Source organism: Artibeus jamaicensis, unplaced genomic scaffold (genome assembly GCF_021234435.1).
Source record: "Artibeus jamaicensis isolate MK-2021 breed Jamaican fruit bat unplaced genomic scaffold, CSHL_Jam_final contig_354, whole genome shotgun sequence".
NCBI lineage: Eukaryota > Metazoa > Chordata > Mammalia > Chiroptera > Phyllostomidae > Artibeus > Artibeus jamaicensis.
In genome coordinates, this window is record NW_026521803.1 from 1,693,909 (window position 1) to 1,712,548 (window position 18,640).

At 46.9% G+C, this 18,640-nt stretch overlaps 1 protein-coding gene across 4 annotated transcripts; it reads left to right on the forward strand.

Annotated features, from left to right (window-relative positions):
- The first annotated feature begins 11,320 nt into the window (after positions 1 to 11,320).
- Positions 11,321 to 17,423, forward strand: TMEM200C (transmembrane protein 200C). 4 transcript variants are annotated; one of them, XR_008391424.1, is made up of 3 exons: positions 11,321 to 11,820; positions 12,053 to 12,404; positions 13,348 to 13,470. XR_008391424.1 is itself a non-coding variant. In XM_053664336.1 (3 exons), exon 3 carries the CDS (start codon positions 14,713 to 14,715, stop codon positions 16,600 to 16,602), a length of 1,890 nt encoding a protein of 629 aa, XP_053520311.1. In that variant the 5' UTR covers positions 11,321 to 11,820; positions 12,053 to 12,404; positions 14,619 to 14,712; the 3' UTR covers positions 16,603 to 17,423. The 4 variants fall into 4 exon arrangements, 3 of the variants coding, with proteins under 3 accessions (XP_053520311.1, XP_053520312.1, XP_053520310.1); XM_053664336.1 differs by lacking the exon at positions 13,348 to 13,470 and adding an exon at positions 14,619 to 17,423; XM_053664337.1 differs by lacking the exon at positions 13,348 to 13,470 and adding an exon at positions 14,622 to 17,423.
- The last annotated feature ends 1,217 nt before the right edge of the window (positions 17,424 to 18,640 follow it).

Below are 18,640 nucleotides of genomic sequence, written 5' to 3' on the forward strand. Positions count from 1 at the left end.
TCTATATATTTGCTTTGTTTACACTTTTCATGTAAAAGGAGGGACAGATTCTAATATGTGAGATTTTGCATTCTGCTTCTCCCACTGAGCATAGTGTCTTTGAGACCATCCATTTTTAGCAGGTCGTACTCCTTTCCTTTTTCTGGCTGGACAGTATGCACTGGATGCGTGCACCGCGTTTTGGGTATCCATTCACAAATCGATGGGTATTTAAGTCCATTGCTTTTTAGTTATTATGAGTGATGCTGCTATGAATATCCTGTACAAGTTTAACTTGGAAACATGTTTTCATGTTTCTTGAGTAGATCCCTAAAATAATGTTGACATGTTAAAAGAAAAATCCAAGTCCATTTTTATGGAATTGCATTATGCTAAGAGAATAATTGGGATCTTTGCAATATCAAGTCTTTATATGCAGAAAACTGGCATGTTCTTTTATTTATTCAAGAGTTAGAACCTCCTCCCAATTCTTCCACTTATATAGGCTCTAGTTAATGGGATGCTGTCTAATGTTTCTAGTTCATTTATGTATAGTTCCCTTTGCCCACTAATCCATTCACTGTAGAGAACATGGAGGATGCTTGATAGACCCTTGCCAGTCTCTTTCTTTGAGGCTCAGGATGCAACAGTGAACAAGACCAAGTAGTTACCCTCACTGAGCTCACTTTCTAGTTGAATGAGGAGACAATCCGCCTGATATGTTAAAATAGCTGATGTGGTGGTAGAGGGTGACTGTATTTAGTGAGTTAAAACTAGAAATGAACTAACTGATGCTCCAGGTTGAGGCCAGGGCCATCTTTCCAACCTGCAATGTCTCTGAGATGCAAATGACCCACTTTTTTGAGACCAGCCTGCACCTGAGATTCTGCTTTGACTCTCCAGACCCACAGTGCTGGGAAGAGGAATATGACAAAGAATGAATCTGAGCAGCCATTGCCAAGTGCAGCACAGGAGGGGAAGACGGGTGAGCCACACTCGGAAACACATGACCTGAAACAAATCCAATGAGGCTCTCATGTACATTATCACTAAATTGCAAGATCCTGTAATCCCTGCAAATTCCTCAGGTGTAGTATACATATTATGCAGGCTGTTCACCCATGTGATTCACACAGAAGTCTGAAAAACGTTGGTGCATTTGTTTGGAGGGTGTGCGAAAGGTCGTGGGCAGAGAGACATCCCACTATGGAATGAGTTTGGGGAAAGGAAAACCCCAAGGAAGAGACAGTGGTGGTGGCTCCTAAGTGGAGAAAGCAAGTGTCATCCCTGTGGCCTCTGAGAAGGAGGAAAGAAAAGCCCAGAGAGGCTAAGTAGTGAGGGAGGGACTCTGGCAAAGGAAGAAAAGCTTCCCTTCACAGGCACAGGGCTGCTCACCCTCGGTCTGATCCTCCTACAATGAATGCAGGATGGGGGTGGTCCCATAAAATAAGGATCCGCCTGAAAAACCTCCTGCAGAATTCTGCACACAACCAGTCCATCATTATCAACTTCATGCAGAGATACTATGATGAAAACCTGTTGGATAACCTATTGAATGAACACTTTTGATACAACAATGATAGAAATACAGAGAAGAGTTTGAATTTGATGTGAACTTATCTGATTTATGTGGACAAATAGTCCATGAAATGTTTCTTCAAATCTGAACTCAGAGTGGGTTGAACCCCTTTTCTGTCCTAAAACAAAACAGCCCCCTAGGTACTTGTCCCTTTGAGGATAATGAGGGTTTGGATACAAGTAACTAGAAGAGGAATTCCCCTGTGACCCTGAACCTTCTGCGAGTTCACTAATGATCAGGAGAAGGGAGTAAACAATAACGTAACTAATGGTGAGTCAAAATAGACCCCCATAAGAATAGAGAAATGATAGCAAAGGATTTGCTTAGATAAAGAATTGCACCAGGAAAAAAAAAAGTAATTCATCTGGGGAAAAGTGCCAATGGATACCTCCTGGAGTATTGTCCAGAGAAACAAGGTAGTTAATGAACTGGAGAAACCTGAAGAGCAGCATTGCTGAAAGGAGCCAGAGCAGAGGGAAAATGAGAAAGCAGGCAGGTGTTTGCAGAGTGCTTCTGAAGGCAAAGGCAAAAGCAATGGCCCAAGGTAGAGGTTCTTCATTACCTAACCATGATGATAACTAAGACCAGGTTTCAAAAACTATATTCTTGAAGAATACTGCTGTTCCATAACTAGGTCAGGGTGTCTCATGGCTCAAATCAATGTGGTTTTTCCAATTTATAGGGAAAAAACATAGACAAACGTTCATAGTCTTAAAGTTTTCTTCCATAAGTAGTCCTTAAATATTTGACACTTACTATATTCCTATGTAAGAATCTAATGTTAGATGGGTTTGTGAGTCATTCCAAAGCCATACATGAATTTATTTTAAGTTCAGCATCTCAAAATGTTCCAAGAGCTCTGAGATTTTCAGACATCCCATCTCCTGAAGAAGTTTAAGAATCACTAATCCGAGTGAGGGCAAAGTTTAGAGCAGTTATAAAACCAAACCTGATAGCTTCTCCATGCTTTGGGACATTATCATTTTGTATAAACCAATATTTGTCATTATGCAAGAGAAGTACAAGACAAAGTGGTCTGATAAACATTACACAGATGACCTACCCCCGTTCCCACAGTTTCAAGTGAGAATACTAGGGCTCAAAAGAAAGGAAGGAATCTTTAAAAGTGATCTTCAAATCGCATCATTCAATACCAACCGTTCGGCATTATGCATCACTTCAATAGTACATTAAAATGTATTGTGTCCAAGAAGTTATGCAGCGTGCCCTTGAGACTTTTATGACCACGAAAACAAAAAGGAAATCAAATGATCTAGTTTGACTTCCTATGCCCATTAAACAACAAGGACATTTTTAGTCTCCACATCACCCAGGAAAAGATGACAAAAACTATCATTTGACGTGCTTTTGAACCTGTCTTGCTTGGAGACTGGATGACTAGCTGACTTTCTGATGTCTCTACCTGGCAGTAGAAATGGGCACAGAGCATCAGGGGGCTAGTTCCCCTGATGGAGTCCTGGAGCCCCGTGACTTCCTCCCCATGGAGATGCAGGACTGCTCACCCCAGCAGACCACACCTGTGCCCTCAGCTTTAGCACTGCCTGGGGAAATTCCTCTACTGCTGATAAAGAAAAATTAAGGATATTCTCTGAGTTCTACCACTTCTAAAGTAAACCATTAAGTATATACCCTGATGTGGAAGCTCTTCCAGTTACTTGTACAAATTACCATTTTTTTCTAATTCTTCTTCCTTGGGTGTGGATTCAATTTTGATCATAATATATTTATCTTTGTAAATGGGAAAAACACCATTTCCTTGGCAAAGAAAAAAAATTGGAGCTGTAACATTGATTGATATCCAATTTCCAGAAAGTATAATTTTTCTATCATTTCATTAATATTAATGTCATCAGAAGCCAGACACTATAAGTGATTGGGAAGAATTGGAAGACTCTGTGACACAGCTTCACTTCTGTGAGGTGAATATATTAAGTTCTCACAAGATTTGCTGTAAATACTCATAGCCCTACCGATGTTTTTCTGTAGCCAAACCCTGATCCTTGGAGGAGTAGCTTTAAAGAATAATAAAAAACAGGAATATTTTGAAACATTATCTCTACTTTTTCTTGTCTGTCAATTTCCAATATGCCACACCAATATTTCACTTCTATAAAAGAGCTTCGTAATCACTTTACCTGTCAAAAAGTAATACTGGCATCTTTCCTCATGGAAAAAAATATCTGTAATGTTTTCTGATGTAATATTTCAATTTGCTTCTGTATAAAGGAGCCAGCTAAGATTGTTGTCAGTAAGATTTTATAGAAATTCAAAATTAAATTTAGTGTGAAAATCTTGTGTGCTTTCTCTGTTTAGAAAAAATTATATTAACATTACATTGAGCATATTTTTATCATTTAACATATCTTTTTTCATTCTGATAAGGTCAAAAGAGCTTTGTCAGGTAAAAATCTGCCATAGGGGCTGATTTCCTGGTTTTACATATTAGACATATCTATGCTTTGTGATGGAAATTTGGACGGAGCAGTTTTCCCTTTTGCTCTGCCTGTTTACACCATCAAAGAATATAAATGTAGTACAGTTGTTACTATGGGGTCATCTGTGTAATTAAAGAATACCTGGGTGGCGCCCTCTTCGAATGTGAAATTTAATTCCTCTCTGTTAGAGGAATTAACAATCTTGGGGATCCTAACAATCTTGAGCCCCAAACACTTAGATTTTCTAGTTGTATATTCACTAACTCAGCAGTGGGAATTCCAACACATTGTGAAGTTATAGGACCCCCACCCCCTGAATTCCTAAACAGTGGGGCAAGTTGTGAGACTGACCCAAAGGTCACAACAGACTGAGACTGAGGAAAACCAAGCCTACTTCAGAAGGCCACTCTACAGGAGTGTCAAAGTCGGAAGGTAAGGAGGTGAGGGACTGGAGGTCAGGAAGCTACTACCACCTGGCTGGGACTCACTCGGAACCACAAAGCAATTTGAGGAAACTTTCCATGTCTTTCGGAGCTGACCCAAACTTCATAGGTAGTTTTTGCCTCACCTGGCATCTTCAATACTCAGCCCAGTGCACACAATGAGCCCTCTCACAATGCTAAATAAATATTCACCATTGTCATTAGAACCACTAACATCTGAATAATGTCGTACAGGCCTCAATGCCTGTACCCCAAGGAACACCTTGGTGCCTCAAGATTTCTATATATAGTTGGCTTAGGGACAGTGATATGGTAGGATGGGGAGCATAGCAAGTACTTGGACTTTACTTCTATATGTCCAGTTAGGGGTACTTTTGGGGGTGGTGGAGGTGATGGGGGACCAGAGCAACCTCTTCTTCACAAATACTCCACCAGCTGCCACTGGTGATGATCTCACTTCTTCCTCACAACTAGCTTGAAAGAGCAGAGTTATAAATCATCCTTTGCAAACAGCACAACTCCATGCAGACACTCAAATAACTTGCTCAGTATCACATGGCTAGAAGGGACCAAGTTACTCAAGTATAAGTGGTCTGAATCCAAAGAGTAATCCAAGAGTAGGGTAAATTTGATCTTTTAGAAAACTGCACTCAGACGCCAAATCTACCAAACTCATTTCTTGGACAGATTCATAAACCTACAGAAAGCAACCAAGTTTTTATTTTCCTCTTCTATTTGAACTAAAACCCATGCTTCTGCCATAGGTAAGAAATATATATTTGGCCATAGATGTTATGTATCTCTGGGCTCACTGTTTAAAACAAACAATTAAAAGCAAATTTCTATCTCTTTCTCTAGTGCATGCATGTACAAAGGTGAGGATCAGGTAAACTCTGTTCTCATCCTTAAAATGAGAGGATTGGACTGAATTATGGTTCTCAAAATTTAATGTGCACACAAATTACCAGGGCATCTTGTTAAAATACAGATTCTGATCCTGCAATTTGGGGATGGAGTCTGAGATTTTGCATCACTAACAGGCTCCCAGGTGATACAGATGCTGCTTGTCCTCACACCACGAACTGAAGGCCCCTTTCCATCCTCAGCATCTTGACATCTCTGTCAAGGGCATTCTTGGGCCCCTACCCCCTGGACAGGACACCTGTCAGAGAGGTTATATCCACATCACTCCTGCTCACCTGCCCAATTCTGTCTTCACTCCACTTACCCAAATCTATTCCAGGTCAAAGGGGAGGCCCACATCCATGAGGTGTTCCATAACAGTTGGCCCTTGAACAATGCAGATTTGAATTACACAGATCCACTTATACTCAGATTTTTTTCAATTGGCCTGCTCAGTTCTATTGACCCGTTCAGTTCATGTGACCCTTGCAGTTAGTCCAGAGCTGAGTTGTTCAAGGGTAAACCAACTGGCAGTTGGGCATCTGTGTATGTGGAGGACTGGCTTAGGTTATAGGTGAATTTCAACTCTGGGGGTGGTCAGCACCCCTAACCCTATTTGTTCAAGGGTCAACTGTAGTTTTTTTCTCCCCACTGGTCATTTTATTCTGAAGTCCTCTAGCACTTAGAGATTTACCCTCCTGCCTTACATTGATTATTAATGATCTTTTGATAAATCTAACTAAATTATAGGGACTTAATTCTTCTGTCAATAAGAATACTTTCAAATGATCAGCTTCTTTGCTGGCTTTGGTTCTCAGCACACATGTGCTTCCTCGAACACCAGATCTAAACCGTCCCCTGTTGCTGCCCACGCTGACCAGCCACAACGTTCTCTTTTGATTTCTTGGTATTGCTTATCAAGTTTTGAAATTTTCTTGTTTATTCATTTACTTGCTTATTATCTACCCCCCAAAAAGAGAGGGACTTTGTTTACAATGTTCACCACTTTATCTCCAGTGCCTAGAATGGTAACTGTAACATAGAAGGCACTCAATAAATATTTGTTGAGTGAATGAATGCAGGGATCAAAGAGCTGGGCATACAAGAAGTGCTTAAGAAAATGCTACAGAGACCTGTCATGCATGCTCTAATCTTGGAATCTTTTTTTTTTCTTTATTTTTTGAAAACTAGTTCTTTCTTTCTTGCTGGGTAAACTCACAGCAGCTTACATCACGATTAATTTTGGAAGGAGATCAGACATGTGAGTTTCTATTAGTTCTCAGTAGGACAAGTCATATGCCCATAGTGCTTGTAGAATGAAAGAAATAATAGGAGTGAGATAAGGGTGGACATTTAAAATATGTTTTGGAAACATAGGGAAAATTTAGTTGTAGGTATCTTCTTGGCTATTCCCTTGATAGAGCCCTCTCTGCAAAGCCCTTTCCAAGCTCAGCTTTGATCTGCTTTCAGACCTTCCAACAGACCCAAATTTCTCATCTCACACTTCGGTTACTTTATAAGTCACACAATCTAGCTTTGATGGTATATACAGAAAAGGGTAGAAAAATGGCTATAGAGAAGAAACTAAATGTACAAAAACAAATCTGCTTATTAGAGAAAACAACCCTGGTAGGTTTCTAACTGAGAGCTTGGTGATTTGTGATATTAAGAAGGAATGGGGCCAAACACAGAGGTGAAGGCTCTCAGTGCCACGTGCCATTTTCTGGATGGGAAGTAGAAGCCCCACTCTGATATATTCTAAGGAAGGCTCTTTAGACTTTTTATCATTTCCTGTCCTCTGTGGAAGAAGCATTTGAGCTTGAACTCTTTGACACTTTTAAGCAACAGGCTTGATCATGGCCACAACACTAGTACGAGTATACCATTGATTGCCAAACTGAAGTTCTTGAAAATGATGCTCAGTTCTTCTTAGAGGTTCATTTGTGGCACCCCAAGGAGTGGAGGTGCAGCAAGTGCCTGTCCTCCTGGCATGACAGTGTTCCATGGGGAAGGGCTGGAAACATACACTATGTAACCTCTAACTACGAGAAACACCAAGGCCAAGTGTGGCTCAGTTATGGAAGTGCCATTCTGGGGCTTCTGAGTTTATTGCTCTATCCAGGCTCTGCTCAGTGTTTTCTTTTCCTGCCTATTCTGTTTCAAAGGAAATCTAATGAGGCCTCAATCCACTGCTGCATTCCCTATTTTCTGTTCATGAGCCTCTTTTACACTTTACACGGCCCATGAAGAACTGTGAGACTACCGAGGTAAACTGTGCTGGGACGCAGCTGAAAGACAGGATGCCCAGTTAAATCTGAATTTCAGATAGACAACAAATTGGTTTTTAGTGTAAGTCCCAATACTTTATTTGCTACATCTAGCACTTAGTGTTTTTTTTTGCTTTCGTTTGCCATGTTCTTTTTTTTTATTGGTAAGGGTACAGAGAAGGAAACAAAAAAAGAGGAGGAGTGAGATATTTTGTGTCCTGCTTCCAACCCTGGGATAACTGTTTCCTCCTTCTGCTGTAATGATGCTATAAAAAGACTTGACAGTCCTTTCTATGAAATCCTGAAACTTCCAGCTGGAAAAAAAATGTCCTCTTGGTTGTGTTTTTACAAATTTCTAATTTCACTGCAGAGTGACATGGGTTTGATATTTGGGTTCTCCAGCAAACTGAAATGAAAGGGCCTTGGTTAATTGCAAAATGAGCAAAGTAGCAATGAAGAAAGTGCCTTCACTCTCCTAGACAGAGGGTCTTCCTGAGTGGCGCTGGGCCTATGCTGTTTGGATAGGCATATTTCAGTCACAAGAGCTGATCCTGTCACCTCATTTCAGAGAGATTCAGTGCAGATATGGTCCTTCATAGATCCTGGTGAATATGAAAAGAACAGGAAACTGAGAGTAGCAAGGTAGGAGAAGATGTTAGGACTAATAAGGATGATCGCTACATTTCATGAGTGTATTATACAGTGTGCTAAGCCTCAATTTACAGGAACTAAACTCATTTACTCCTCAGCAATGCTATGCAATAGGGATCAGTGTCATTATCCCATTACAGACAGGGAAACTAAGGAAGGTGAGCTTAAGTCATTTACTTAGTTAAATTAAGCATTTAGTGTCGGATACAAACTGGTCCCAGAGCCCATGCTGGGTTGGAGAACGCATCACACTAAACTACCTCTGTTTCTGCAGCCTGGACAGTCTGTGAGCGCAGAGCACGCGGAGTGGGCAGAGTGGCTCAGCTGTGGACATGAGAAGCCCCAGAGATGAGGAGGGGCCCAAGTGGGCCCCCGGCAGGCCCCTGTCTCCCCCTAAGCAGCCCTGAGAGCACAGGCAGGAGAGCCAGACAAGGTGAGGAAATGATCAGGGGAAGTAAATGGGTTGTGAATAAATTATGAAACTGATAAATTACAGAAGGATTGTTTTTAAGAAAGGGCAAATGAAAGGTTTTAGATCAGAGTGTAATCCAACCAAATTGGCTAATCTTTTTCCTTTTTCCCCCAAGGCCTGCATTACTCTCCTGCAACAACATGTTCGGAATGCTGTGCTGAGCTCCGAATGCTAGTGAATTATTATCATTACGTGGTATTAGCCCGTTGGTCCTCAGGAGGATGAAAATGGGTGTCCCATAATCTCAGAAGCCATCCAAACTAAACCGCCAGTGAAACTAGAAGAAAAACAACTCCGGGAGGGCCACAGACATCATTGTTCCTTTAAAAGGAACTGTGTATAACTTGGAAAGCCCTGGTAATGCATGCTGCTACTGTGTTATTACAGAGGGCATGAAGGACTCCTCTGGAAAGAGATATGATCTGCCTGGTTTCCTCTGATACCCTGAGCTGAAAATGAAGAAAATTACCCAAGGTGGTAACACTCTGATTAAATAGAACAGTGCAAAGTTCCAAAGAGCTCAGTTTGGAAGGCACTCTTTGGTTAATAAACCATACATCTTACTGTAGTCATTGACATGAAAACAAAAACAAGACAAAACACAGAAAAAACACTAGCTCTGTCCCAAAGCCTGTTTGTCTAGAAAAGAATTCTCCAAATCCCTCCAGTGAGTTTTAGATGAGCAGATGATGGCTATAATTTATGCTGAAATTTGAAGCCATTAGTGGTTTAATCCACCTAAAAGTCTAATGAAGTTCTGCAATATTATTCCCATTTCTGCAGCTCAGCAGAGGCCCACGAGGGACAGACAGGTGTCTCCGCCCACAGCCCCTGACTGCCAGCTGTGCGCTGAGATGAGCCCTCAGATCCCATCCCCATACCAAACACCAGATTATTATGGGATTCCAACATCTGGAATCTCTGAGCCGAAACAAACCTTTAAAAATGACAGCAAGACCAAGTTGCTTCTTCTTTGCAGTGATTTCTCTAAAAGGAAACAATCCAGTGTGGGATGTAAAACTTTATCTTTATTGTGGCTTGTTTTCTTGACTTCCACCTGTGAGTAGAGACAGACAGGTGGAAGGAGGTGGGTCCCGGACGTCCTGCTCATCCTCCAGATGCATCGCTGGCTTGGGGCGGGTGGCAGAGGCCACCTTTCAAGTAGGCAGGTGCAGGGGTTCCTCTGGGGAACGTTTCTCCTCCATCCCTGCCCTACTCCCTTCGTCCTCCATCCTTACCGTATATATCATTGTCCACATTTATCTCTCTCAATCTGTACATGTTTGTTTTTTTACTGTTCTTTTTGAAAAGTGTATGTTCTAGCTTTAAACACTCGTGAATGCCGTGGACCTGAAGGAACTGTCTTGTAACTGGAACTGCGGGCCCCAAAGCCCCCCGTGTGGCTTCTGCGGCCCCTTAAACGGCAACGCTCAGAACATTCCACACGCACCCTCCCCCCACACACACACCGCAACACGTCTGTCTGGACCCCAAAGGTCAGCCAGCCCGCGCTCCCTCCGCCCTTCTGCCGCGTTCTTCCTCAATCCCGCTGCCTCGCTTCCGCAGATAATTGAAATCTTTCCTACGCTCTCAGTAACTCCACGGGGAAATTCCACTTTGACATTCTCTTTCCCTGTCATTTTAACTTTACAGTCGAGAGGCCAGGGATGAGCTGGGAAACTGGACGTCTCTCTCCCTCCTGCTTTTTAAAAATGACGTAGGGAGCTTGGATATCGTCCCTACCCCCACCGCCCCTGGTTGATTCAAACCCTGATCCCTGCCGAATTACAGTTTCCCTTTTAATGCTTGTTGATTACCGCACGGCTTAGGAGCAGGAGGGGCTACCCAAGGAAGAGCCCGGACCGATTCTAATCTCCGAGGAGCCCCAGCTGGCCGCGCTCCGAGGGGACAGGCCGAGGTCCCGGGGAAGCGGGTCGCACAGCCCGGCTTCACTGAAGCGCGAGGACGGGAGACGGAGCCACGAGTCCCTCGCTGCGCCCAGATCGGCAGGGGCTGCTCCGCTCCGCGCCCGAGTTTGCTTGGGGACAACTTACTGTGTTCGCTGCGCGTCCACACTGCAAACACCCGAATGGGGGGCGGAGGGGGGCGGCAGCAAAGCCTGTGTCGTATCCAAGAGTAGAAGCAACAAAAGAGAGAAGAAGGGAGGGAGGAAGAGGGGACACTGGTCCCTCTCTCGCTCCAGAGCGTCCCCCGGATGCCGCCGGGGAGACCCTCAGGAGCGGGGCCCTTTCTCCGACCCTCTCGGTCCGCTGCTCAGACAGGTAGTTGGACGAGAAAGAACAAAGCTCCCGGGGAAGGCGGGCGGCGGTGCCCGGGCGCCCCCGGGGAGGGGAAGGCGGAGGTCGGAGCGCAGGGCGCCCAACCCGCCCCGCGCGAGTCCCCAGACCCCGGGCTCCTCCTCCGTCTGCCCCGCAGCCTCCGGGTCGCCGGGCGGTTCTTCCGAAGGGACGCGCGGCGGGCGGCGGAGGGAGCGCGCGGGGGGCGGGGGAGGCGGGAGGCCGCGGAGGGGGCGCGCGGGGAGGCGGGGCGGGGGGCGGGTGCGCCCCGGAGGCACCGAGGCGGCCGGGCACCGACTGCCAGCCTGCAGCAATTTCCCTGTGTCATGGCTCCGGTCTCTTAGCAACGGCCGCCGGTCCGGCCGCCCGCCCGGAGCAGCGCGAGCCGCCGCGGGCTCCACTCCACCCGGCGGAGCCCGGCGCGCCGCAGCCACACAAAAGGCGCCGGGGCAGCGGGCGATTCGGGCGGCGGGGCCGGCGCGAGGGGCGGAGGGGCTTCGGCGGGGGAATCGGCCGGCAGACAAGATGCAGGATGCGGAGGACCTGGCACTTCTTGGAAACTCTTGGAAACGGCTCCAGCCGCCGCGCCGGAGGGGGCTGCGAACCTGGGGCGGGCGCTCGCCCCCGCGGGGCTGCTGAGCGGCGCGCGGCCGCGGGGCCCCCGGGGCGCCGTCCCTGCGCTCGGCGGCCGGCGGGGACCGAAAAAGTTTCTCCATGGTTCCTTTGTGTCGCCCGTGCGTCCGGCCGGCCCTGAGCTGCCCCAGGCTTCCCGGGTAAGTGAGCGGCGTCGTCGGCCTCCAGTGCTGCCATTTTGGGCGGTTCTGTCCGCGCGCAGCCCCCGAGCTGCCCCTTCCCACCGCCCCTGCCCCGAGCCCGGGTCTCCGGTCTCCCGAACGCCAGTCCCGGGCCGGCGTTTTCCCGGGAGGACTGGCCGTGTGGGAGCGATGCCCAGAAACTGCGAGTTCGAGGTCGCCCGCACTTCGGTTTTGCCTGTCTTCTTTCCAGAGGCGGACTCCCAGCTGCACTCATGTGACTCCAACATAAATAAGCAGAAGACCGAGGTCGGGGCTCGCTGTCCTGCCAGGGCGGGAGTGGGGGTCCGGGACCCGGGCGGACTGCCGGGCAGGGCAGGGCGCGCCCAGCCCGTGGGCTCCCAGCCTCTCGCGGAGTGGGGCTTCATCCATCGTGAGCCGAGAACTTGAATGTCTCTCTGGGAAGCAGTTGTATTTTTAGACATCCCCCCTCCTCCATTCCTGAACCACGGAAAGACCAGCACCAGGCAGTAAATTGCTAGGGCGGCCGACCTCGACTGCTAAGTTTGTTTCCCTGCACCGTGAATGGGAAAAAAGCCTCAAAGGTGGGTCTCCCGCGACGTCTGACCCCACTTCTGCTTTCATGTCAGATGTCAGTATTTCAGCTCAGAGGTTGGCGTACAGGAAAGGAGCCCAGCCTTCAGCGGAGCTGGAGGAATAATAAACTAAGGAGTTAATTACTAGCTATTAAACTCATTTTAATGATCTTCTGTAAACGATGGTTGAAATTCATTTCAATCTTTCTCACATCCAGAGGCAACGCTGATCTCTGAGGAGAAATAGGTCGTGGGGGTCTCCCTCCCCAGGAAAGGCGGCGTCCTGGGCCACCTTAACAATGGGACCGAACACCATGTTAGCTCGTTAGCCCTGCTCTCGCCTGGGAGAGCCACGCCGCCAACCGAGTCCGGTTTTGTTGCTAAAATGTCTAGCTCCCCAATCCTTCTTAAAATAACCACCGATCTCCAGATAAGATGCTGGAGTCTACGGATCACTTAAAAACAGCAGTTTCTGTTACAACTACATAATAAACATGCTTATTTTGGGGGGTGTCAGGTGAACACCCCCCCAAAAGAGTAGTTTTACTCTTTTTTTTAAACAACCTGTACATACTGGTGCAGCTCCTTAAAATAAAATTATGAAGGGTCATAGATGTTTTCTCTCTACTGACCCCTCCTAACCTACCTAATATTTCTCCTTACTGAAAATTGATTTGCAAACATTGTAAAGAGCTGATTACCATTTGCTTTTCCATCGGTGGAGAAAAGATCCTTCCTATATTGATATAATGGAGGGAACTGAGGGCCAAAGCGCTTCATCCAGGCACCAATTAAAAGCAAGATTCTACCTAAATGGTCCCACGTTTTCAAAGGGTAATTTATTGTAAAACATGACTTATTTTATAAAGGATAAAATGCCAAAAGGCTTGTGAGTGATATCTAAGCCTTTCAAATTCTAACAAGGCCCCTAATTTTATCATCTCTGTTATAGGAGGGAGCACAAGCAGTGGAACAAAAAAATGTTTTACTCTGGGGATCCAGAAGCTAACAGCTCTCCACAAAAACACATCTGCGTTTATCTAAGCTCGGCTTTATAATAAACAACTAAACTTCCTACAAGATAATTCATTGACTGTTGTCACTTGCCTTCCTAAAAATGACCTCAAGATGAAGAAAACAGTTCTCACTTGGGAAAATATCATCTTGCCAATCATTATTATGCCACATCTAATTAATTGCCTACTCATTTGAATTTTGAGATTCTGAAAAGTGTTGGCATATTAATAAGGTCTCAGAAAGCTCTTACGGCAGACCGGTGAATTTTCTTTTTTTAAGGTCGTAATTTTTCCACTGGAGAAAGAAATCTTTCTCTTGGAAATTCTAGGGAGCTCTCAAATTCCCCAAAGAGATCTAGCATTTGATACCAATAAGGGAGTTCCTCTGAGGGAGGAGAAGAGGCCAGAAGGAAGAGCTCAGTTATATAACCCGTTACCTAAAACTAAATGTTCCACCCCAAGAAGCTGTCCAGATGTTGCAGAAAAGAGATGGGAAAAAGGCTGCGAGAGGGCTCTGCTTGCCTTTAGCTGCAGGAACAGTAATAGGTAGAAGACAACTTTGTGTAGATATTTATTGTCAGAGTATCGACACAGTTCTTTGGTGTTCTCCCAGCAATGGGCTCTCTATATAATTATCGGAGGTAAATAAGCTGCCTGCCTGCCAGCATATGTATGATCTGCTGCCTGCTTGCATGTGTAAGAAATGAGTTCTTTTGTCTTTATAACAGAACTTTTGTGGCTGTTTTAGTGACTTTGGGCCGAACCCTGACAAAATCTTGGCTTAGGTAGAGAACTGAGACTCCCGTGGCAGCTGGATTGGGGATCTTCTGATTCCAGTCAGACAAAGGGAATGGCTTTTGCCTGGCTGGAAAGTCCTCAACATTTAGTTTCTACTAATGGTCAGAACTCTGTTGGCTGCCAGCCAGGAGGGTTTGAAATGAACAACCTGGAACCTAGAGTGTGTGTGAAATGGAGGCATGGGGGCGACGAAGTTTATCACCTCCTATCAATTACTGCAACAACGCTTCCCTTCCCTCATCCATCCACCCCACCCACTGATCTCTATAAACCACACTCTCGTGGTTGGGTGAAGACCCTGGGGTGGGGGGCACACTTCTGGAGGGATGGAGGAGCGGGACAACTGCAGTGTGTGGCATGTCGTTAAGGTCAAGCCTGTACTCTCTGACCGTCTTCCTCTGCTTTGCAGCAGGAAGAGGTGGCAGAGCAGCTAGTGGGCAGCTGGCGCCCCCTTTGCACGAGCCTCCGCCCCAAGGATCAGCCCCTCGCTCCACCTGCCCATCATGATCGCCACCGGCGGCCTGCTGAGGATTTCCGCCAGAAAGCAGGATCCCCTCCGCCCTCCGAATCAGGTTCCCAAGCGCAAGCGGAAAGCCAAGAAGAGGCGCAAGAACGACGTGGTGGTGGTGAAAGGAAAGCTGAAGCTGTGCTCCATATCTGGGCTCATCGCCCTCTGCGGGATCCTGGTGCTGCTGGTTGGCATAGCCATGGCGGTGATGGGCTACTGGCCCAAGGCCGACGGGGCTAGTAAGGAGGGGGGTAAGCAGCTGCCGCCCACCAGCAGCGGCCAGCGAGCCCCAACCACGGGCAACAGCAGCAGCAGTGGCGGCAAAAACCGGTCCAAGAGCCACCTGGTTTCTGTGGGGGGTGTAAACTCCAGTTCCCTGGGCGCGCCCAGGAGCACGCCTCCAGCACGGTCCACCACCGCTTCGCCGTCCTCCTCTGCCTCCGTGGGTTTCTTCTTCCGAATCTTCTCCGACTACCTGCATTCCGACAAGCTCAAGGTCTTCGGGCCCCTCATTATGGGTATTGGCATCTTCCTCTTCATCTGCGCCAACGCGGTGCTCCACGAGAACCGCGACAAGAAGACCAAGATCATCAACCTGCGGGACCTCTACTCCACGGTCATCGACGTGCACAGCCTCCGTGCCAAAGACCTGGCCGTTGCTGCGGCCGCTGCCGCCAAGGCCTCCTCCACCTCCTCCGTGCCCGCCTCCGCGCCCCCCGGGGCTACACCACTCAACGGCTTCCTCAGCTACGTGCAGTCGCGGGGCCTGGAGCTGAAGCCCGGGGGCGGCGGCCCTGGGGATGCCTTCGAGGCTGCAGCGATGCTGGCCAAGGGCTCCTGGCCCCACCCCACCGCTCTGGGTGGGGGCGGCGGCGGGGCCAGGGGCGTCGTGTCCCCGCCAGACCTGGCCTCATCCCCGCGATGTTCGCGGGAGCCCCCGAGCCTGGCGGAGGCCGTGTACAGCATCTACCGCGAACGCTCGTGCGTGGCTGGCCGTCGCCGGGCTGCCGCCACCGCCGCTGTGGCCACAGCCACCGCAGCCGCCAGCAGCAGCAGCAGCCCGGCGCCCTGCAGCCCACCCGAGAGCTGGGGGCGCCAGAGCACCGCCAGCTCCCTCGTGGACTCCTCGCTGAGCGCCTTCACACTGTTACCCATGCAAGGGGACCGCGACAGGGACGGGGGCGCAAAGGGCGCAAGCTGCAGCTGGCAGAGACTGCCTGGGGCAGGCGGCTCCCAGAAGATCCCGAGGGATGAGCTCGACCTCAGTTTGACCGACCTCCGAGGTAACCTGGGTGGCGCGTGCTGGGCGCCTGGAGAGCCGGAGGAGCCCGGGGGCGTGGCGGCGACGCACGCCGCCAGGGTGCGGGGCGGCCAGCTGCCCAGGACCGGCAAGTACAGGGCTCTGAGGCGCTGTAGCACCAGCGGGCTACCAGACTACCGGTCGCCGCTGTCCCCGGAGCCCCCGCCCTCCTTGCACAGCGCAGACCTGGACTCGAACCTTCCGGCCAAAGCTGCTTCCCCTTCGCCCCCGCTGCGACTGGAGGGCTCGCCCCCCGCCAGGCTGGGTTCCCCGAGCTCCCACTCCGAGGACCCATCCTGCAGCAATAAGGGCTACACCCCGCTGCAGGATGCCAGCACCTCCATGGAGTCGGTTGTGGACGAAGTAGCCAGTAAAAGTCAAGACTGTGAGTCAAGCACCGCCCCAGGCGTGGAGGAGCAGAGTCGTCCAGGAAGCCCCCTGGAAGATCCCAGCCGAGGGGCACCCAAGACCCAGCCACCGCAGCCAGTGCAGAGGCGGTTTACAAACAAGGAGAAACTCTTCATGATTTCTCGTTCTCACGCCTTAGGGGTAGAGGACGGAGAGCTGGAAAGTACTGGCACTTAGGGAAAGAGGGAGCCAGGGCGAAAAGGAGTGAGAAAATATGCCCACTTGAATCAGTGAGTTGAACAGCTCCCTCTTTCCTTGTGGACTTATCGGAGGAAATCGTCCAATACCCAAAGAGCTGCAGAATGTTATCCTTGAATTGTGTTCACAAGATTCCTGTAGATAACTCCAAGCAATTTTTTTTTTAAAAAAGCAAACTAGCCTTTTATGTCCGATGGTGATTGTATGTTCCAGAAAACCAAAAGTATTAAAAGGTCAGCAATCTAGTTCATTAGATAAAATGCTCTTAATTTTCTTAGGAAAAATAATATATTTTTGACAATAACTGTGCACTTTAACTTTTTTTTTTTTGAATCCCTAATTTCCCTAATCTCTCAACTCTGCCTCTGGTTTTGTCCATAGCTGCTTGTGAATGACAAGCTTTTTTCTCCTATGCTTTTGCCGAGCATAGAAGGGTTTGATTCAGTTCTCTCAGAACTGACATTACTAAATGAAGTCAAAGCCAAAAGCATGAGTATGTCTGGAAAGAGCTCTTTCCTTGCCCCCACTCTGCTCATCCAACTGCCTGAAGGCCTCTTTATTTTTTAAATGGATATTTACATTTTGCTACTAGGGTAGCTGATGGAGAGGGAGGGGCCAGTATGTATGTGGACTGTTGCATTTCTAAGTTCACTATATCAAGTACAGGATACTTTATTGAGTATTATCACACCTGTATTGAAAATAGCATTAATATTAAAAATCTTTTTTAATAAAAAAGTTTCCAAACAGTAACACATAATATCGCCTCATTTTGCCTTGGAACTAATGCTTCTAACACACATCAAACATTTAATAGTTTGGCTAATAAATCTAAAATATTTTGCTAAGACACTGCTACTCTGACTGTAGTTATTCCTCATTCAATCACTTTCCAATATATTTTAAACTTTTAAATATAGGTAGTATTGATCATGTGGGAGTTTCTCTTTCAAATAGAATGAAGCATTAAATAAATAGTAATTTTCAGTAGTTCTTTTAGTTTACCTCAAAGTATTCATTGTTCCCTTAATGTTCCCTTTCCAGGAATACTCCCTCTAGGAGTTGACTATTTGCTTTTTGAAGTTCATAATCTTGAATCCATGGCCTATGTAAATTAAGAGATAATATTTTAACAATTTGGTAGGGTTTTGTACACTCGATTTTTTTAAAAAGTCATTGAGTTAATTTTCAAGAACAGTAGACAAATATTGTACCATTCTGATGCCCTTTTCCTTTATGAGCTTGTGTTGGGAATGGTATTAGTATTTTTTCACTCATTTGGATACAAGTTCTACAGTTGCACTCAGCCAGGACTATCATTGCAATAGGTTAAAATACTGACTTTAAAAGAAAATCCAGTCAAAGATGTGGTCATGTTGGTCCCCCATGTGGTCATGGGTGAAGCAGTGGGTCCAGTGGAAAGAGCAGATGCAAGGGTGAGGCTCCAGCTCCCGGTGTTTGCTCGCTGCATAGCCTTGAACATGTCACAGTGCAGAGGCTTAGTCATTGGATTCGTAGAGTGGAAACAACTAGACATAACTCAAAGAGCTATGAGGTGGGGACAAAGAGTTCTGAGTACCAGAGTACTTAGCTAAGAGTATGTACCTCACAAGTAATGGTTATTATAATTATTATCATAACCTGTTGTTGAATGCATGCTGTAGAAGAGTGAGACTTCTCTCAACTTGAGATCAAGAAAGCCTCTGCTAAAATCTGGACTATCCACTTACTCCACGTAACCTTAGTCAAATCACACAATCCCTCTGGGTCTCTGGTGGATGATATAATCTCTATCATTGCCTTCACCTCTGAGAGCTTTACCTAAATTTAGGGTATCCATTTTGTCCCAGATACAATCCTATTATATTTATACATACAACTTTGCCAAGTGAGTATACTTAATAAACTACCATTAATTGTAACATTCTATAGTCAATTTTAAAGGGACCTACTTTATTCCCAGATCGAATCTGCATTAAGCTAATACAACTCACTTTGAAGCGATGGATTGATTTAT

Bases quoted from the DNA above. Each gene is read 5' to 3' on its own strand.
- TMEM200C (XM_053664336.1), top strand. From the start codon at position 14,713: ATGATCGCCACCGGCGGCCTGCTGAGGATTTCCGCCAGAAAGCAGGAT.